At 42.6% G+C, this 17,647-nt stretch overlaps 1 protein-coding gene across 1 annotated transcript in view; it reads left to right on the plus strand.

Annotated features, from left to right (window-relative positions):
* Positions 1-9,607, plus strand: part of C5 (complement C5) — a 79,746-nt gene extending 70,139 nt beyond the window's left edge. Inside the window, exons 38-41 of the mRNA XM_068553836.1 lie at positions 459-548; positions 2,770-2,853; positions 8,374-8,512; positions 9,076-9,607. Coding sequence (XP_068409937.1) covers positions 459-548; positions 2,770-2,853; positions 8,374-8,512; positions 9,076-9,214 — 452 coding nt within the window. The 3' untranslated portion in view covers positions 9,215-9,607. The remainder of the gene's footprint in view (positions 1-458; positions 549-2,769; positions 2,854-8,373; positions 8,513-9,075) is intronic.
* The last annotated feature ends 8,040 nt before the right edge of the window (positions 9,608-17,647 follow it).

The raw sequence follows: 17,647 nt of genomic DNA on the forward strand, positions 1-17,647 counted from the left end.
CTCCATGAGGGTCTGGGTTCATTTTGGTCTTATTTTGTTTTTCAAAATCCTTAAAATCTATACATTTCTTAGGTACTTATTGCTCCATCTTAGAGCTGTAAGTCAGTCAACTCATCAATTTGGTTCCTTCAAGGGACTTTTGATTATACTCAAAATGGAAAAATTTCTTCCTTTCTTCAATGAAGCATATATATTTCTAAAGAGCTGAATGTGGAGTGACTACCCATTCTAAGAATAAGTCTCTTGTTCAAGATTTTGTTTTTGTTTGTTTTGTTTTGTTTTTGCTTTACATACTGTTTCACTTTATGGAAGAGGAGAAAATGGACAGGTCTTAGGAATCTGGTATTTGTAAGATTATATTAGATTGTCTCAGGGCTGATGAGAAAGAACTGTGTTTACTCCCAAAGCTGTCTGTTCCTTACATTAACCTAACTTGTACTGTTTTTCACAAAATCCAGCTGACTGTGGACAAATGCAGGCAGAACTGGATCTGACAATCTCTGCTGCTACTAGAAAAGAAACAGCATGTAAACCAGAGATTGCATATGGTAGGTTCAAAAGTTCAATGTATAGTTCCATTAAACATGACATTTTATGAAAACATGATCAGTTAGGAAGATCTACAACTTTACACAGTGATTATATAGATACAACATTCCACATGTTCCCTTGAAGGAAAATGCCATCAATTTTCAGCATTAACACGAAAAGTTATTTATCCTTCAGCAAAGAAATAGGATTTTCATTAAAAATGATAGGAGTGAGGTGCACACGCAGCCAAGACACTTTATTCCAACAGACCCCATTGAATTAAAGGTGCTAAAACATATTCAAAGAGAATATTTGAGAAGCCACAGAGGTATAAGATTTCACTGCTGCATTCTTCCAGTCAATCGAGCAGAAACAGAGACAAAGATGGTTCGGGGGTCTGGGTGCTTTCCAAATCCCTCCAAAGACAAGGTAAAAATATCAGTACTAAATAATTTTTAATATATGCACAGTCGCAATCCATGTTTGAGACTCTCTCCATTTCAAAAGGAGCATCTCCTTCTTGTTGTCCAGACCTCAGAGCTAAATCAAATGCCCAAGTACAGTTGTAGTCTTGTCTCAAATTCCTCATAGAATTAGATCCTTTATTTTCTGTCCATAATTTCTAATGTTTATTTGTGGCTTTATTAATAGAGAAAGAGAGAGAGAGAGAGAGCACACAGATTATACACTATTTCAAATCTTTTCTTGAAAATTGGTAGGGGGTTATTTATAAATAAAAAATAAGAACAGTGCTGTTCGTGTAGCATTTTGTGTTTACCAACTGCTTTCATATATGGTTTCTCATTGGTGTCCCATAAGCCCCCTTGGAGGTAACAGAGAATTATCCTTATTTTACCAATGAAGAAAGTGAGGGTCTGGGAGACTAAATAATTTGCTCAGAGTCATGCCAGAAGTAATAGAACTAGGATGCATCCTGGTCTCCAGCATTATTTCCATCATATCACGCTGAATTCTCTGAATGGAAATACAGCCATAAGAATGAATTTTGTATGGCTCATGGTCTTTCCTTCAAATTCATCTTGAGTTTTTAAAAAATACTAAAAAGTTGCCTAACTCAGCCAAGACCCACTGCCACTTTTAAAATACATTGAGACTTGAAGAGAATACTATATTGTTTTAACAATTTTTTTCTAAAATTTAGAAGAACCAAGTTATTTCTTCCCTCCATAATAGAACTATTTTAACCCTTAAATATAAGAAATCTATTTTAACACAGAGAGTAAATGCAATCTGGATTTAGTTCATTACATTCAAGAAAAAACTTAGCTGCCTTTTTTGGAGCTACAGGTTAATGCTGGAATAATAGAATAGAAACAAAATTAAATAATTCCCTCTATCCACCTATGGCCACAGTAGGTACATTGCCCATATCCACCATAAATACTTAAGAATCTGAAATTCAGGACAGTCTTTAAGCTACTGATTTACACAGCCTTCAGTTCTGCCACAATGAGTTCATTCATTCGTCTATATGTCTTGCTAGCTAGCTAGGATCTCAAAAATGGACAAAAACTTTTAGGTCATTCATTTCAACCCCATCGAAAGCAAAAATAAGAGGATTTTTTTTTTCAGGCCATATAGAAGAGATGGGTCCCTTCAAGCTGGTCATTTCAGAGCTGAGGTCAAACACACCAGGTTAAACATTGAGGCCTGAATGAAGAGAAAACAGGATTGAGAATGTTTCATGTCAGATAGTTGCCAATCCAAGCAAAGACGGGTTGGAAAATGGAGTCCTATCAAAAACCAAAGATCAAAGCCAGTGGAGGTATCTGAAGAATGGAGGCAAGGGAACAGAGAGTCTCACATGGCAGGCCCGAGTGATAGAGAAGGAAGGGGCTCTTTGAAGTGCCCCATAGGCATGACTCCATTCATCTCAAAGATCCGAATCTGAACTTTACACCTAAGGCTTGTTTTGTTTGATTTTGTGTGCTTCTGTCTTTTAATTTAATATTGCTCTTATCCTAACCAGCCTGTTCCATAACAGTGACCAGAGACAGTGATTCTCAGTAGAGTGAGTCATTACAGTCACGACCAGTAGAATCACACTGGGAGTATTTGGGAAGGCTTCTTGGAAGAAATGAGATTTACTGCAGGGTGCCCATAAGAGCTTGCCATGCTTCATTTCTCATTTGTTTGACGGACTCTGGCTTCTATTGGACACAGCAGTAGTGGTAATAAGCATGAATTATTGTGTATGTGTGTGTTTTCTTTAACCAGCTTATAAAGTTAAGATCATAGCCATCACTGAAGAAAATGCTTTTGTTAAGTATACCACAACCCTCCTGGATATCTACAAAGCTGGTAAGAATTCATTCATTCATTCTTTCATTCAACAAATACTTAGTCCTTACTATGTGGCAGGCGTTATATTAGACACAGAGGATACAATGTGAATAACACAGCCATAGGTCCTGCCTTCATAAAATTTATGTTCTATTTGAGGAGACACGTTTTTTAAAAAAGGAGATGGACAAATAAACAATTATAAATCATAAGTATTATAGTTGAAACAGATGCGGAATTAATGGGGGAAACTCCTTTGGAGTGATAGCAGATGGCGTCTTTTAGGAGATGATATTAGGAGTTAGCCATTCTTAAAGGGCAGAGTAGAGGGAACCAGATGGGCAGGAGCTGGGTCATACAAGGGTTTATAAGGCATGGTGAGAAATTTGGATTTTATTCTAGAAGTTCAAAGGGAAGCTAATAAACGGTTTTAGGTAGGCAAGAAACATTTTATGACGTATGGTTTTAAAAATCATCCTGGCTTCTACTGGAGGGCACCAGAGTTGAAACAGGGAAACCAGTTAGGAGCATCTATGAAGTGCAAAATGGCTCAGATGCCATGTGAGTTTTGATAGGATAAGTGAGCCTCAGTAACCAATACAAAAAATAAATTCATATGTAAGATAACACATAAAACATTTTAAAATATGTTCCCTTTTATTCTTTAAGTAAACTGAGCTACAAATACTGTCAAACTGCTTGTAATGATGTAAATAGTAACACAAATGATTCATTAAATCATGTTTAACCCCAAATAAGTTTTTTTGTTGTTTTGTGGGTTTTTTTTTTTTAAGAAACTGTCAGTGTTATTTTGCTTGACTCACTCACTCGGATAGGGGGCCCCTGTTTGTTCTTTGATTTGACAGCGAGGAACCACATCAAATTTTTCCAATTGCATGTCTACTGATAGTCATTACATGACCTATATATAGCCTCAATAAGTAATTTCTCCTAATAGCAGCAGTATCGTGCATGGTACTGAACACTTTCTCAGTTGCTGCTGAACTAGCAGTAATTACATTCAAATGTTTCTAGCCCTTATGATACCATCTAACATTTTCATGTATTTAATATATCTCTATTATCAGCTAAATTATAAAAACAATTTACTGAGAAGTCATATTTAATTTTCCGAATTTTCTTAATTTTCATTCCCCGTCAACCCTCAGAGTTTTACAAACATCATTGACAAAGTTTCAGAATTCACAGGTTTTACAAAACTTAGAAGTTCATTATATTTTTTGCTTTTGTCACTAAAAACAAAAACACTTTCATACAATTAGTTTTTCTCTTAAATTGATATTTTATTTTGTTTTATATCAAACGACATGTGATTCTTCATTTTGTAACAGCTCTTGCTTCATTTTCATATTTACTTATTTTTCTACGATCAGTTTTATCATTCATTCATTAATCTGTCAGCTTATTAAAGCTGAAACATTTTTTTCTTGAATACATAAAGATAGTATTGACATAATTGCTAGAATATCATAGGCAAATCACTAAAACACATATATATTCACTTTCTAAATGTTTACTCCTATATCTGTCAAAGTGAATCTATCAGACTTGATATGATTTATAAACTGCCTTTGCAGTTCTAGCACTACTGGCTGCCTGTCAAAATCCCAATATTTTTCCAATTTTTATTAATGCAATTGTCTGAGGTCTTCACACTATTACTTAATTCTGTCTAGTGTATATTAGCTATGTGGTAGTGAATATCAAATTTATGAAAACAATATCTAAAGTGATTTTTGTCTTTGATTGCATTATCCAGAGACACTTGATAGGTGATTCAGTCAAACTGAAACAGCTGGAAATTTCAGGATTTTTACTGAAGCCCCAGACTTCTCCCTGGCATTACATTTGCACCAATAAGGTGTTCATGTAAATATTTCTCATTGACACCTTTTTTCTCAAACAGTTTGATATGCTGTACCGTTGTTCCTTCCAGTACCTTGAGTTCAACAAAACCCATTAAGCCATCTTCAAAGTCTCTAATTTTTCATTTTAAGTTATTTAAAACACATGTTATATTAAATAGTTGATTTTCTCAATAATGACTGAAATTTTATTTTATTACCTTATTTATATTTTTCAAAAAGCTGTGTTCTCATTTCAGTACATATAAATTTTGCAATAAGTAGGACCATAAATCTAAATTGTGGCAATACGTTTACATTGGTTTTTTTGGAAATGTTATCAAGTATTTCAACTCTGAAAATGTTTGATTTTTTTTTTTTAAACATCTTTATTGGAGTATAATTGCTTTACAATGGTGTGTTAGTTTCTGCTTTACAACAAAGTGAATCAGTTATACATATACATATGTTCCCATATCTCTTCCCTCTTGCATCTCCCTCCCTCCCACCCTCCCTATCCCACCCCTCTAGGTGTTTGATTATTTTTAACCATACACTAGAGTTTAAAATTCTAATAGTTTCCAAATTTTTCTTTGCTTGATCAATACTCTGACAACATTTTTTCTGATTTTTATTATTTCAAATGTTTTACTGTATGAAGTTGATTTGTGATGTTATTTTTTTTCTCATTGATGATCACAAGTGTTCCTTATTTGAAACACGATTGCCATTCTGACAAAATAGGTAAGCGTTTAGCACTTTGATCTTTTCACAACCCAATTTTCAAGCACTTTTTGCATCCAACATTCACATCATAAGCAATAATAAGCCATTCCTATTTTTACTGAAATAATCAAGTGCTTTTCATTCCAGAAATACAAATTACTTATTTTGTATCAATTCTTGCCTACTATCAAAAGACATTCCAGACTGTTCTGAATTTTCTGCAGCATCAGATGATTCCCAAGCTGCAGTTTTGTTTGTTTTTTTAAAAAATTTTTGGCTGCATTGGGTCTTCATTGCTGCGCGCAGGCTTTCTCTAGTTGTGGTAAGCGGGGGCTACTCTTCATTGCGTTGCGCGGGCTTCTCATTGCGGTGGCTTCTCTTCTTGCAGAGCACGGGCTCTAGGAGCGAGGTCTTCAGTAGTTGCAGCACACAGGCTCAGTAGCTGTGACTCACGGGCTCTAGAGCGCAGGCTCAGTAGTTGTGGCGCACGGGCTTACTTGCTCTGTGGCATGTGAGATCTTCCTGGACCAGGATTCGAACCCGTGTGCCCTGCACTGGTAGGTGGATTCTTAACCACTGCGCCACCAGGGAAGTCCCTGCAGTTCTCTTTTTTTATTAATTTATTTATTTCTGGCTGCCTTGGGTCTTCATTGCTGCATGCGGGCTTTCTCTAGTTACTGCAAGCGGGGCCCACTCCTCGCCGCGGTGCGCAGGCTTCTCGTTGCGGTGGCCTCTCTTGCTGTGGAGCACGGGCTCTAGGCATGCGGGCTTCAGTAGTTGTGGCACACCGGCCTAGCCGCTCTGTAGCATGTGAACTCTTACCGGACCAGGGCTCGAACCCATATCCCCTGCATTGGCAGGCAGATTCTTAACCACTGCGCCACCAGGGAAATCCCTGCAGTTCTTTATTGATATCATTTCTTCTTTGTTCTCCTGTCAGTTCAGAAGATTCATATTTATGATAGTTAAAAGGAAATGTTAAGAAAATTTTGTATACTTTGTTATCTAGTCATTCTGGGTGTTAGTTTTTAATATATATAGATTTTAAATTCATATAAATATTAAAACACCACACACTTACTATTTACACAAGAATTGCTGCTCACTAACAATAAACCAAAATAAAAACTAAACGACTTAGAATCAAGGGCAACTGTGTGGTTCAAGGATAATGATGTTATTATCCTATGATTGGTGTTTCTCCTAAAGCACAGGATGCATAGAGTAGGTGAGGGTATAAATGAAAAAAAGATGAGTGATTGTTGAAACTGAGGTTGATTAATTATTCTCCCTTCCGAATATGCTTGAAGTTTCCCATAACAAAAGGTTTTTAAAAATAATAAGCCCCCCTGCAGCCACACTGCTTACCAGGACAGGGGCTGACTTGGCAAATCGTGCTGGGAAGGGTGTTTAGATGTTGCTGCAACAGGAAGTCATGTATTAATGGTCACTGGGAGAGCCGAAGAACATTAGCTTGAACTAACATGAGTACACTAGAATTTATAGTACTAATTAAAGTTTACCATTTATACATTACTATTATATGCTATTTAGCAACAGGTTCAGAATTTTTTCAGGATTTTTTTTAATGTTTTTCTTTAATTTATTTTATTTATTTATTTTTGGCTGCGTTGGGTCTTCATTGCTACACGTGGGCTTTCTCTGGTTGCGGCGAGTGGGGCTACTCTTCATTGCGGTACATGGGCTTCTCAATGCGGTGGCTTCTCTTGTTGCGGAGCATGGGCTTTAGGCGCACAGGCTTCAGTAGTTGTGGCGTGCAGGCTCAGTAGTCGTGGCGCACGGGCTTAGTTGCTCCGTGACATGTGGGATCTTCCCGGACCAGGGCTCGAACCTGTGTCCCCTGCATTGGCAGGCGGATTCTTAACCACTGTGCCACCAGGGAAGCCCGAGGATTTAATAATTAGTATGACTTTGCCAGAGTTTAATAACTGGATATCAGTCCTGAATTTATAGCAATGAATTCCCTGTCCTGGACTCAAAAAGTTTCCAGCCTAGCAGAGGAATCAGGCATGTGGAGTGAAACATTATGATAGAAATTCAAGTATAATGGAGTAAGGGGAAGACAGATACTTATGACAAAGAGCGTCAGGGAATGTTTACTGGATACTGTGAGAACTGAAGATGTGTTTAAAGATGGGTAGACATTCAACAGGCCAACACGAAGAAGAATGCATTCCAGGCAGGGAGCCAGCTTCTTGGCTACGTACTAGTTCTTTGGGAATCCCAAAGTTATCCTCCTTAAAATTTTCTAGTCTTTCACATGTCTTGCACTTTTCTACAGAGTTGCCCATTGCCAGCTACCAAATCCTTTTTTATTTTCCTCTGTGACATATGGAGATTAATATTGTTCAACGCTAAAGAGGTCCTTCTAATTCCTGGTTCTACAAGAGTAATAATGAAAAGCGCTTATATAGTGCTTACTGTGTTCTAAGCACTTTTCATATAGTAACCCATTTAATCTCACAGCAGTTCTGCAGGGTAGGTTTTACTGTGATGCCCATTTTTTGGATGAGGGGTCTGAGCTTCATTTGTCTGGGGTCACACAGCCAGGAAGTGGCAGAGCTGGGGTTTAGCCTGGGGAGCCTAATCCCAGAGTCCGAAGTCTTTTTTTTTTTTTTTTTTTCACACACACACACTGTATTTTATTTTTACAAGAGATAAATAAACTGACACCAAGCATTGTAAATGGATGACCACAACAAAAGCAACAATGATTGCAATTACCAAACACGAAACACAATCATACTATGTCATAATATTGCAGAGTCCGAAGTCTTAACCACATGGACATTGCCTATAGCCGTTAGCCTGTCAATAGAAATTTACACTGAATAATAAATAGCCATGAGGAACTGGAATGCTCGAAAGAGTTAATAATTTTGACATTGTGACAAGAATGTGATAACCTTACCTGTGTGTCTCTCAGGAGAAGCTGCTGCTGAGAAAGACTCTGAAATCACCTTCATTAAAAAGACAACCTGTGTTAACGCTGACCTGGAAGAAGGAAAACAGTACTTAATTATGGGTAAAGAGGCCCTGCAGATAAAATACAATTTCCGTTTCAAGTAAGTCACCAATATTTTGGAGTCTCTGATCTTCCCTCCAAAACGGAGTGCAATTTATTCTTAAACATACTGCGTGTTCTTACGTGCCCTGCTGTTAACCCGCAAACCATTAGGAGCATAAATGAAATAATGTGACTTTAAAACAAAGAACTCCTCAAAACCACCAGGGTAGCTAAGGACGCACTGAGGATAAACCAACTGAGTGCTCAGGTCTGACAATGAATCTGGGGGTGCTCACTGACCCCCCTTTACCACATGTGTTCCCTCAGTAAGTTCTCAGGCTGTTGTGTTTTAAAGAGGACAGTGTTTGGATACGCGTTTTATTATCTGTTTTTTAAAAATAGACATTGAAACAGATGCTGTTCCTGCCTTTAACCATGGGAGCCCCAAGCAGCTCATGATCCCCGGGGTTTTGTGGACCTTCCTGGGGAGAGACGGGTCCAGAAGTATTTGGCCGGCAACCTGATCCCTGGGCACCTGAGCAGCCTGGCCTCAACCGAATTCAGCTCTTCTCTCTCTGTGGCCATCATCACAAGTGCTTTGTTTGCATTATTTCTTGGCAGGTACATCTACCCGTTAGATTCCTTGACCTGGATTGAATATTGGCCCACAGACACCGGGTGTCCATCATGCCAAGCATTTTTAGCGAATCTAGATGAGTTTACTGAAGACATCTTTTTAAATGGCTGTGAAAACGCCTAAAGAAGGTCAGCTGCATCCAGTTTTCACTATGGACTCCTGTTGAAGTTTGTTCCTTTTTTTTTTTTTCCAGCGTTCACAGCTGGTCTTATTTGGAGAGCTCACTCTACTTAGAATTAGGGACACTTGCTTTTATTAGAGAACGATTTTAAGAGCAGTAACTCTCTGAAATAACATGTCCTTGGGGGGCATGGAGACAGACACTCATTCCAAGGTTATTGGACACCAGAAGCAATAAATTGGAACCCTCCTAAAACCTACCACTCGGGAATGTTTGCTGGGGATGAAAGAATAGCCCCATTGAAATGTAGTATCTTACAAAAACATGGCCTTTGCTTGAAAGAAAATACCAAGGAACAGAAGACTGATCATTAAAGCCTGCCTTTGCTTTCAAAATGTGCGAAAAAGCGTGTTATTTTATGCTAGGTCAGCTTCAACCACACAAAGACAGGCAAATTGAGAGAGGTAGAGAAAGCAGCCCCGGAGACCTGAGAAGGCCTCACCTCAGAGACCTCAGCAACCTGAGAAGGTAGGAGACTTGCCGTTGCCCCCTCCCCTCCTGTTGCCCTCTCCTTACCCTCATGGGGATCCCTTTACTCCCCTCCCCACCCACCCAGCACATACTCATTTCCCCTGGAACTTGTTCCCCTGGAAGGCAAGCAACCTAATGAAGAGAAACCTGGTGGGAATCAGGAGCCCTAACCAGGTCTCTGAGCCTCCACTGGGGGTTTATAAATGAGGATTTCTAATAGGAGGCTCATTTTTAAGTGACATTTTGCAGCACTTTAGATTCTATGGAAGAATTCTCACATACATCTCCATTTAATGTATCCAGAATCTCACGAGGTACAGGAATTATTATTATCCCCATTTACAGATGAGGACTTTGAGGCTCAGAAAAGTGAAGCAATTTTCCCAGCCTAGTAAGGGGCAGAGTGGGAGAGCAAACCCCAAGGCTCACTCACAGTCTAAATACATCCCTCTTCCACCTCTCTGCCCCATCCCATTGCTCGTCGGGTTTAATTTCCTAAGACCAAGTCAGGATGCAGGTGGAGTTTCTTAGATTTAGTTTAACCAGCCCCACTGAAATATCACAAGGAAACATAAACTCTGGGTGAAACGGTAACACAGACTAAAATGCATTCCCTTTTTGAAAAATCTGCCCCTTACCAGTTAGGTGAAACTACACAAGGCCCTGCAGTGTGCCTCCTAAGTTAAACTAAGATTTTCCACTTGCAGGACCTAAGGATTTATTTTTGTGAATGTCAAAACTCACATTGTAGGCACTCCCTTGGCAAAAACAACCAGTGTGTCCAATATGCCCAAACTCTCTGCCAGCGAGGGATGAAGGGCCCCTCTAGAGCAGGCCTGAAGTGCCTCCTGTCACCTTCTTGCTGAAAGCAGGGTGGGTAGGACCACTGCAGCACCCCCGAGGCACCAGCGTCTCTGGGCCATCACATCGCCTTCTCCTTGAGCACTGTTTCAAATAGGTCGGCCACAGCGGCCTAATTAACCCACAATGCAGCTGAGCTTCCAAACATCAAAGCAGGCCTTTGTGAGTGAGCCTGGATCCCTGAGAAATCCACCAGCTCCTCTTCAGCGAACTCCTAAGTACTTAAACATACTTGCTTAGTGAGGCTTTCCTGACCCTCCACACAGCAGGGCCCCTCCTCAACCCTGCAGTTCTCTTCCAAGGCGCTTGCAATTATTTATTTACTCATATATAGTTCTTTGGTGTGCCGCTTCCTGGCTGTCCTGTGAGCTCCATGTGGGCAGGGTCTGGGCCCTTTCTCTTCATCACTGTCTCCTGTTCCTGGCACAATGCCAGACACATTCTAGGGACTCAGCAAGTGTTTGTGGATTCACCAGTGAGTGTGGGGCATTGGGAGACCCGGGTTCTAGTGTGGCTGTGCCCCTGGCAGGGGTTTGGGACAAGCCTCTTCACCTTTCTGATGGCCTGTGAAACAAGGGAGTTGAAACAGTCTAATGCCTCTTTTATCTAGAGCCCCAAGAAGAAATTTTATAATCTTATGAAACAGAAAACAAGACTACGTGGCATGTAAGCACCCAAATGTTAGGTATGTATTTCTTCCTATAAATGTGGAGGGAGCTCAGAGAAGTGAATGAGTATGTGAGTTGGAGGAGCTTCCAAAGGCTTCCTGGAGATGGACAGCAGGATTTGGGTAGGTAGAGAGGGACAGGAGGGTCTTTCTGGTTGAAGGAAAAAGCACAAGGCAGGTTTCCACTGGGGGTAAGCAAGACAATTTAGGTGGTAAATAGTTATATGCTTATTTTAACTTGTATTAGAAAAATATACAACGAGCACAACAAAGCCATGATATAAAATTCTCTTTGAAAATAAATTTATTTGTCAAAAAGTCTATTTAAGGAGGTTTTCAAGTAAATAAAAGTATAGGTTGTTCTTAGGGCAAAAATCATGACGTTGGCATGTACATACTTGAAGTTTAGGAAACCCTGTCTTAAGAAAATATGTGGAATTGACAACGAGCCAAGCTTAAAGCAGGCAGCTTGACTCCTTGTTTCTCAGAGGAGTTCTAAGCCAAAGTCATGCTCAGTTTTACTTTCCAGCCCCCGTGATGCTAGTTTATTCAGCAACATCCAACAAATATGTACTGATGGGTCATCGCAGGTCAGGCCCAGTTCTAGGAGCTTGGTACCTAGATCCTTGCCCTTGTGGAACTTAGATTCCGGCGGCCGGAGACGTGTGGTAAATAATAAAGTCAATAATTAGGGGATTGACCTTGAATGTTAGCAGGTCATAAGAGCTGTGGGAAAAAGAAAAAGCAGAGCAGACTAAGGGAGATTAGGAGTGGTGGAGAGAGGGGTTGCAGCTTAACAGAGTGGTCAGGTCAAGGTGGGCTTCAGTGAGAAGTGAGACTCGAGCAAAGATTTGAAGGTGGTAAAAGAGTGAGCCATGTGGTGATCTGGGGGATGAGTGTTCCGGGCAGAGGGAGCACCTAGTGCCCGAGCTGAAAACGGGAGCACACCTGGTATGTTCTGGGAAGAGCAGGGAGGCTGGCGTATCACGTGCAGACTGAGCAGAGGGGAAGTAGGTGGAGACAAGGTGAGAGAGGTCACAGGGACAAGACTGTGCAGGTCATGGACAGGATGCTGGTTTTACTCAGAGGAAGAAGGGAGTCACTGCAAGCTCTGGAGCAGAGCAGTGACGTGGTCTGTCTTACCTGTTAGAAGGATTATGCTACTGCTCCATTGAAAGTGAGGCAGGGGTAAAAATAGACCAGTTAGGAGGTTACTGCAGTAAACGAGGCAAAAGCTGATGGTAATTCAACAGAGTTGAGTTTATGGAGCTTCTCACTCAACGGATGTTAGAAAGAACTTGTTACAGGATTTGGGCTTGCGATGGACTATTTGGGGAGGGTTCAGGGAAGCGGGCTTTGCTCTGGGATGGGTGCTGTCAGGAAGCAGAGGCAATCCTGGGATTGAATGTATCAATTCTTATCTAACTGGGAGGAAAGGAAGAAGCACTCACTCACATTAGTCAGGAAAGGGGGATGTTTGCTCATTCTTGCCTTTCAGATTATATTCTTGTTTTATTCCCTGCTCAAACATGAGTATGGAGCATTCTTTTTTTTGTTTGTTTTGTCTTGATCCGTTTTGTCTGATGCCGATGTTCTGTGACATCAGACACAGAGGACACCACAGCCTGGCTCTGAGAACCAGGCCAGCTCCAAGGGACACTAAGGCCCAGCTCCCAGTCTAGCTCCCAGCTGTCAAGGGCGACTCTTCCCTGTCACAGACCCTTCTTCCTAGAAAATGCATACTTGGGACTTCCCTGGTAGTCCAGTGGTTAAGACTCTGCGCTTCCACTGCAGGGGGCGCGGGTTCAATCCCTGGTTGGGAAACAAAGATCCCGCATGCCGCGAGGTGCCGCAAAAAAAAATTAAAAAAAAAAAATATGTGCACACAATGGACAAATCTGCATACTATTTCAGAGGCCCCTTGCAAGTGCACACATTGGCCTCATGACGGAAAACCTCTGTCTCAGAGCTGGGAATTTAGCAGCCAAATCTGGGAGGTTCTCAGAGATACCAAGAGGAAAACCTGCATCCTAGGTTTTCCCTACTCCTGAAATCAGACTGATTCTGCGAGTTTAATGTGATGTGAGAAACGTGTCACCAGGGGCACGATCTTTAACTTTGACTGGAGATTAAAATATCCCTTTATGCCTCTGAATCAGAAAGAAAGGAAGGAAGAAATGAAGGAGAGAGGGTGGTGGGTGGGAGGAGAGGGGAGGGAAATAGGGAGGAAGGGACGGGGTTTTGTTTAAAGATGAGAACTCCATTTCTAAGAACCTTCTGGATTCTTCTTGGTTGGCAGGGTCCCCACCCTGACTGACATGTTGGCAGAAACCGATCCATTCCTTGGAACATGATGTCCACTCCTTCACTGTTTCCATCATTATAATCAGATATGTGTGTCTTACGTACACCATCATGAGTTATATAATCCTCAAACGTCCAAACCAGGGAGGACCTGGGAAAGCAGGCCCAGAGGAGCGGCTTCCAGTGGTCACAGTGCTGCACAGGGCAAGGGCTGGGACACAAGCCCAAGGCCTCTGACTCTGAGCTCAGAGTGTTCTTTCCACCACGCATTTGAGCGGAGGTTACAGAGAAATCAATTCGGGCTCCCTGCAAAGAAGCATTTCCTTAGAGCCAGAGCTGTTCAAAGATAGACTAGGCTCTCTAGGAGGGACCAGGTTCCCCATCACTACCACCATCCAGGAATGTTGCAGGAGCTTTCAAGGTAGGAGGTTGGCCCCAATGACGTCCAGTGTCCCTGCAACTCTAAGAGGCTATTAATAGAAAGGAAAACATCTGCTTTCCTTCCTTACACCTCCATTTTCACACCTGAAAATAATTCTCACTTCAGGGGATTTCTGTGAGACTTAAATGAGATAACAGAGGTCATGCACATAAAGTGATGAGCACAGGGCCTGGCACGATACGTGTAACTTGCCGTTGTTAATAATACGGCCCTGGCACATGTTAAGTGATGAATTCAACACAGTTCTTGCCTGGCATCATGCTGATTGCCTTTCGTGGAGTGTTCTGTTGACATATCACACCCATCCTGTGATGATTGTCATCATCCTTACTGTTAGGAAGGAAGCAGCTGAGGCCCCGGGAGGCTAAGCAATTTGCCCCAGGTCTCATACCTTCATGAGCAGTAGGGCCGCAACTCAAATGTGCATCTTTTGGGCTCCGGCAGCCATGCTTCAGCGTCTGAGCTGACCGCCTTCTCACACACGGGAAGGGCAGGAATATGGTCATCGTGTAATCGTAGCAAAGTCTCTGCCTCCTTAGGCCTCAGCAATGAGTGTGTTCATTATATGCTCTCTAAGCTGTCCCTGTGCTAGGACCACAGGTGAGGCAGAGTGAGGCCGACGAGGGCTCTGGGGACAGGTACTGGGGCAGTGGGAACACTGGCGTTGGTGTAGGAAAATGAAGGAAGGTGGCATCAGAGAGAAATTTCATAGATTTGCAAAATGTGTCCTGAGATCATCTTCCACGTGGATATAACACAATTTGTAAAACTCTGAATTGACAGGTCCTCCTACCTCCCCTCAAAAGACTCTAATTTGCCAGTAGAGTTGAGTTTTTTTCCTTTGTGAGCCTCCTACATAGAATCGTAAAATACTGAAGATAAAGATTCCCTAGAGATCATCTAATCAAACTCTCCCCGTTTCACAGATGAGGAAAAAGGCCAGGAAAGAGCAGGGACTCTCCAAGGGTCCCATGTGGGAATCAGGGCTGGAACCAGAGTGCCAAGCTCCTCTTCCCCATATTAGGGCCTGGTGTCTGCTCCCACCAGCTGGGCCTAGGGGCAGACGGGCAGAGGCCAGAGCCCGGGGGGTGGGGCCCAGGGCTAACACTGCTAGCAGATGAGATGAGAGAAATCAGACCTGTCCTGGAAAGGGTGGTTTTTGTTTGACTGTAGTTGTGTGTGTGTGTGTGTGTGTGTGTTTGGCTGTAGTGTGTGTGTGTGTGTGTTTGGCTGTAGTTGTGTGTGTGTGTGTGTGTGTTTGGCTGTAGTTGTGTGTGTGTGTGTGTGTATGTGTGTGTATTGTTTTGGCATTGTCGGGGTGGGTGGAAAGGGGGTTTGAAGCTGACTAAGACAAGGAAATCAGAGCTGAGGAAAGAATTATATGGCTTAATACATTTTTTTTCCAGATAGAGAATCTTTGGGAAATTAGCGTCAGGACTGAACTCTAATTCTCTGAGAACAGAGAAAGAGAAATGAGATATGGCCAGGGTAGGAGAAATCAGAGAGGAGGTTTCCTGGGTCCGCTGGGGCCTTGGGGCAGGGTTGGTAGTCATTCATCCTCCTCTTGCCAGCTCCTTTCACCTCTAAAGGCAAAGGCCAAATTTTGGCCTGTTCAGTAATGAAATGTTGGGTGTGGAAATTGTAACGGCCCCTCGGTTTGGCCACATTGTGTGTGTGTGTGTGTGTGTGTGTGTGTGTGTGTGTAAAAGACAGACACAGACGAAGGAGTGGTTACTACGGGGAAGTGACAAGGGGAAGAAGTAAGACCTGCCCTGGTTAGGGACCTTGGGAAAGTTCCTGAAGCTCGTCCAGCCTCTCGGTTTGCCTCTCTATCCAGTGAGCGCAGGATGAGCAGCCGTGAAGGGATGTAAGGATTAGAAGTAACACCTACGTGCCCACTCAGGGAGTGCAGCCTGCGGCGGCCAGTGGGCTGTGATCTCTAACTCCCACAGCTCCCTGTGCCTCCGTTCTCTCTTTTGGAAATGAGGTAGTAACTTCTCTGGGCCCAACATACAGGGTTGTTGCAGGATGAAATCAGATCAAACAAGTGAAAGAACTCTTAAGCTGTAGAATTTTGAACAAATATGGAAATGGCATTAATAATCAAAAGCATCTTTGTGCTGATACCACAGGCAGAGGCTGCCTGGTGTGCTTTTAAAAGATTAGGAAAGTGTCTGCTATCCTAAAAAACAATCTCCCCCTAGTGCCTCAAATTTCTCTATTAAAGCTTCATTCCTTTGGTCCTGTAGGCTGGCAGTCTTAGAGCAGTGCTTCGCAAAGTGCTGAAATGCACATTCTCGGGCCCCACCTCAGACCTACTGAATCAGAAACTCTAGAATTGGAGCACTGAAATCTATACTCTAAAAAGATCTCCAGGAAAAGCATAGGCACATTAAAATTTAAGAAGTATTGTTTTAGAGCTCGTGAAAATGCAGGCTCTGATTCTGTTGGTCTGGGGTGGCCAGAGATTCTGCATCTCCCAGTTGATGCCTATGTTGCTGGTTCTTGGACCTAACAAGGCTCTAGATTGTTCTATAAAGTCAGGGATTCTCACATGAAGGGAAGCAACCCTTTAACAGCCAACACTTTAGTTGAGAGTCGTGCACAAGGCCTTTCAGGAATGGGTTGCAGAAAAGACTGAGGAATTCTGGGGACAAGAGAAACACAGGGCAGCAAAGAGAAAGAGGTCTTAAGAAAAAAAGAGGAGGTAGGAGGTGCTAAAAGAAAACTAAATTGCCTTTGTAGAATGTGGCCCGAGCAGGTCTGGGCATCAATTTATCCTTTTACTCGCCAAGTGCCGGCTACGTTTTAGGCACTGTGATACGTTCTTTACGTTCATCGGCTCAATTAATCCACAAAACAACCCCATGAGTTTGGTACAGAGGAATAAACTGAGGAACCCAAGTCACTTACCCAAGTCACTCAGCTAATAAGTGGTGGAGCCGGGCTTTAGAACTCAGGCAGCCTGACTCATTAGCACTAATTCCACCTCAAATTTGACCTCTGCCCTCAGGAGGCTTACAGTCCCGTGAGGAATATGGGCGAGGACTGATAATGGCCCACACTTGGATAATGCCCGTCACATGCCATATTCCGAGCACCTTACATACAGCTGCTGTTTTAGCTCTTGTAGCGGTTCTACAGGATGGGGGCAGGGCGCTGCTGCATGGGCCTGGCTGTGTGTGGAAGTGCGTAAGACAGGTCTCTCTGTTCCTGTTGGTTTATGTATGGAGGTACTCATATCGCCCAGTGTTCCGTGTCCTAAGCAGGAAAGCTTCAGTCCAGGAATAGCCTCCACAAAGGGGCCTCCAGAACCGGGTCCAAGCCCCACTTTGCATCCTCAGCTTCCCACCCCCTCACCACTTCCCAACCCCGCCTCCAGGATGGCCTCCCTGTGCTGAAGACCAGGGGCACTGCTCTCTTCTGCCCACCTTGGCTCCTATAGCCAGACCCAAGTTCATGCAACAGAAGGCCCTGTCTGCCCCAGGCAGGCCTGGAAGACCAGGCTGTTGCCCCTCCAGACAGGCGCTGGATGAGGGCCCTGCTGAGCTGGCTGGTCACTACTGCTGCTGCTGCTGCGGGGCCCTGACCCACCAGAGGCAGCAGCTCTGACCTGCACCCACTCCCCTG

This window comes from Eschrichtius robustus, chromosome 10 (assembly GCF_028021215.1).
Source record: "Eschrichtius robustus isolate mEscRob2 chromosome 10, mEscRob2.pri, whole genome shotgun sequence".
NCBI lineage: Eukaryota > Metazoa > Chordata > Mammalia > Artiodactyla > Eschrichtiidae > Eschrichtius > Eschrichtius robustus.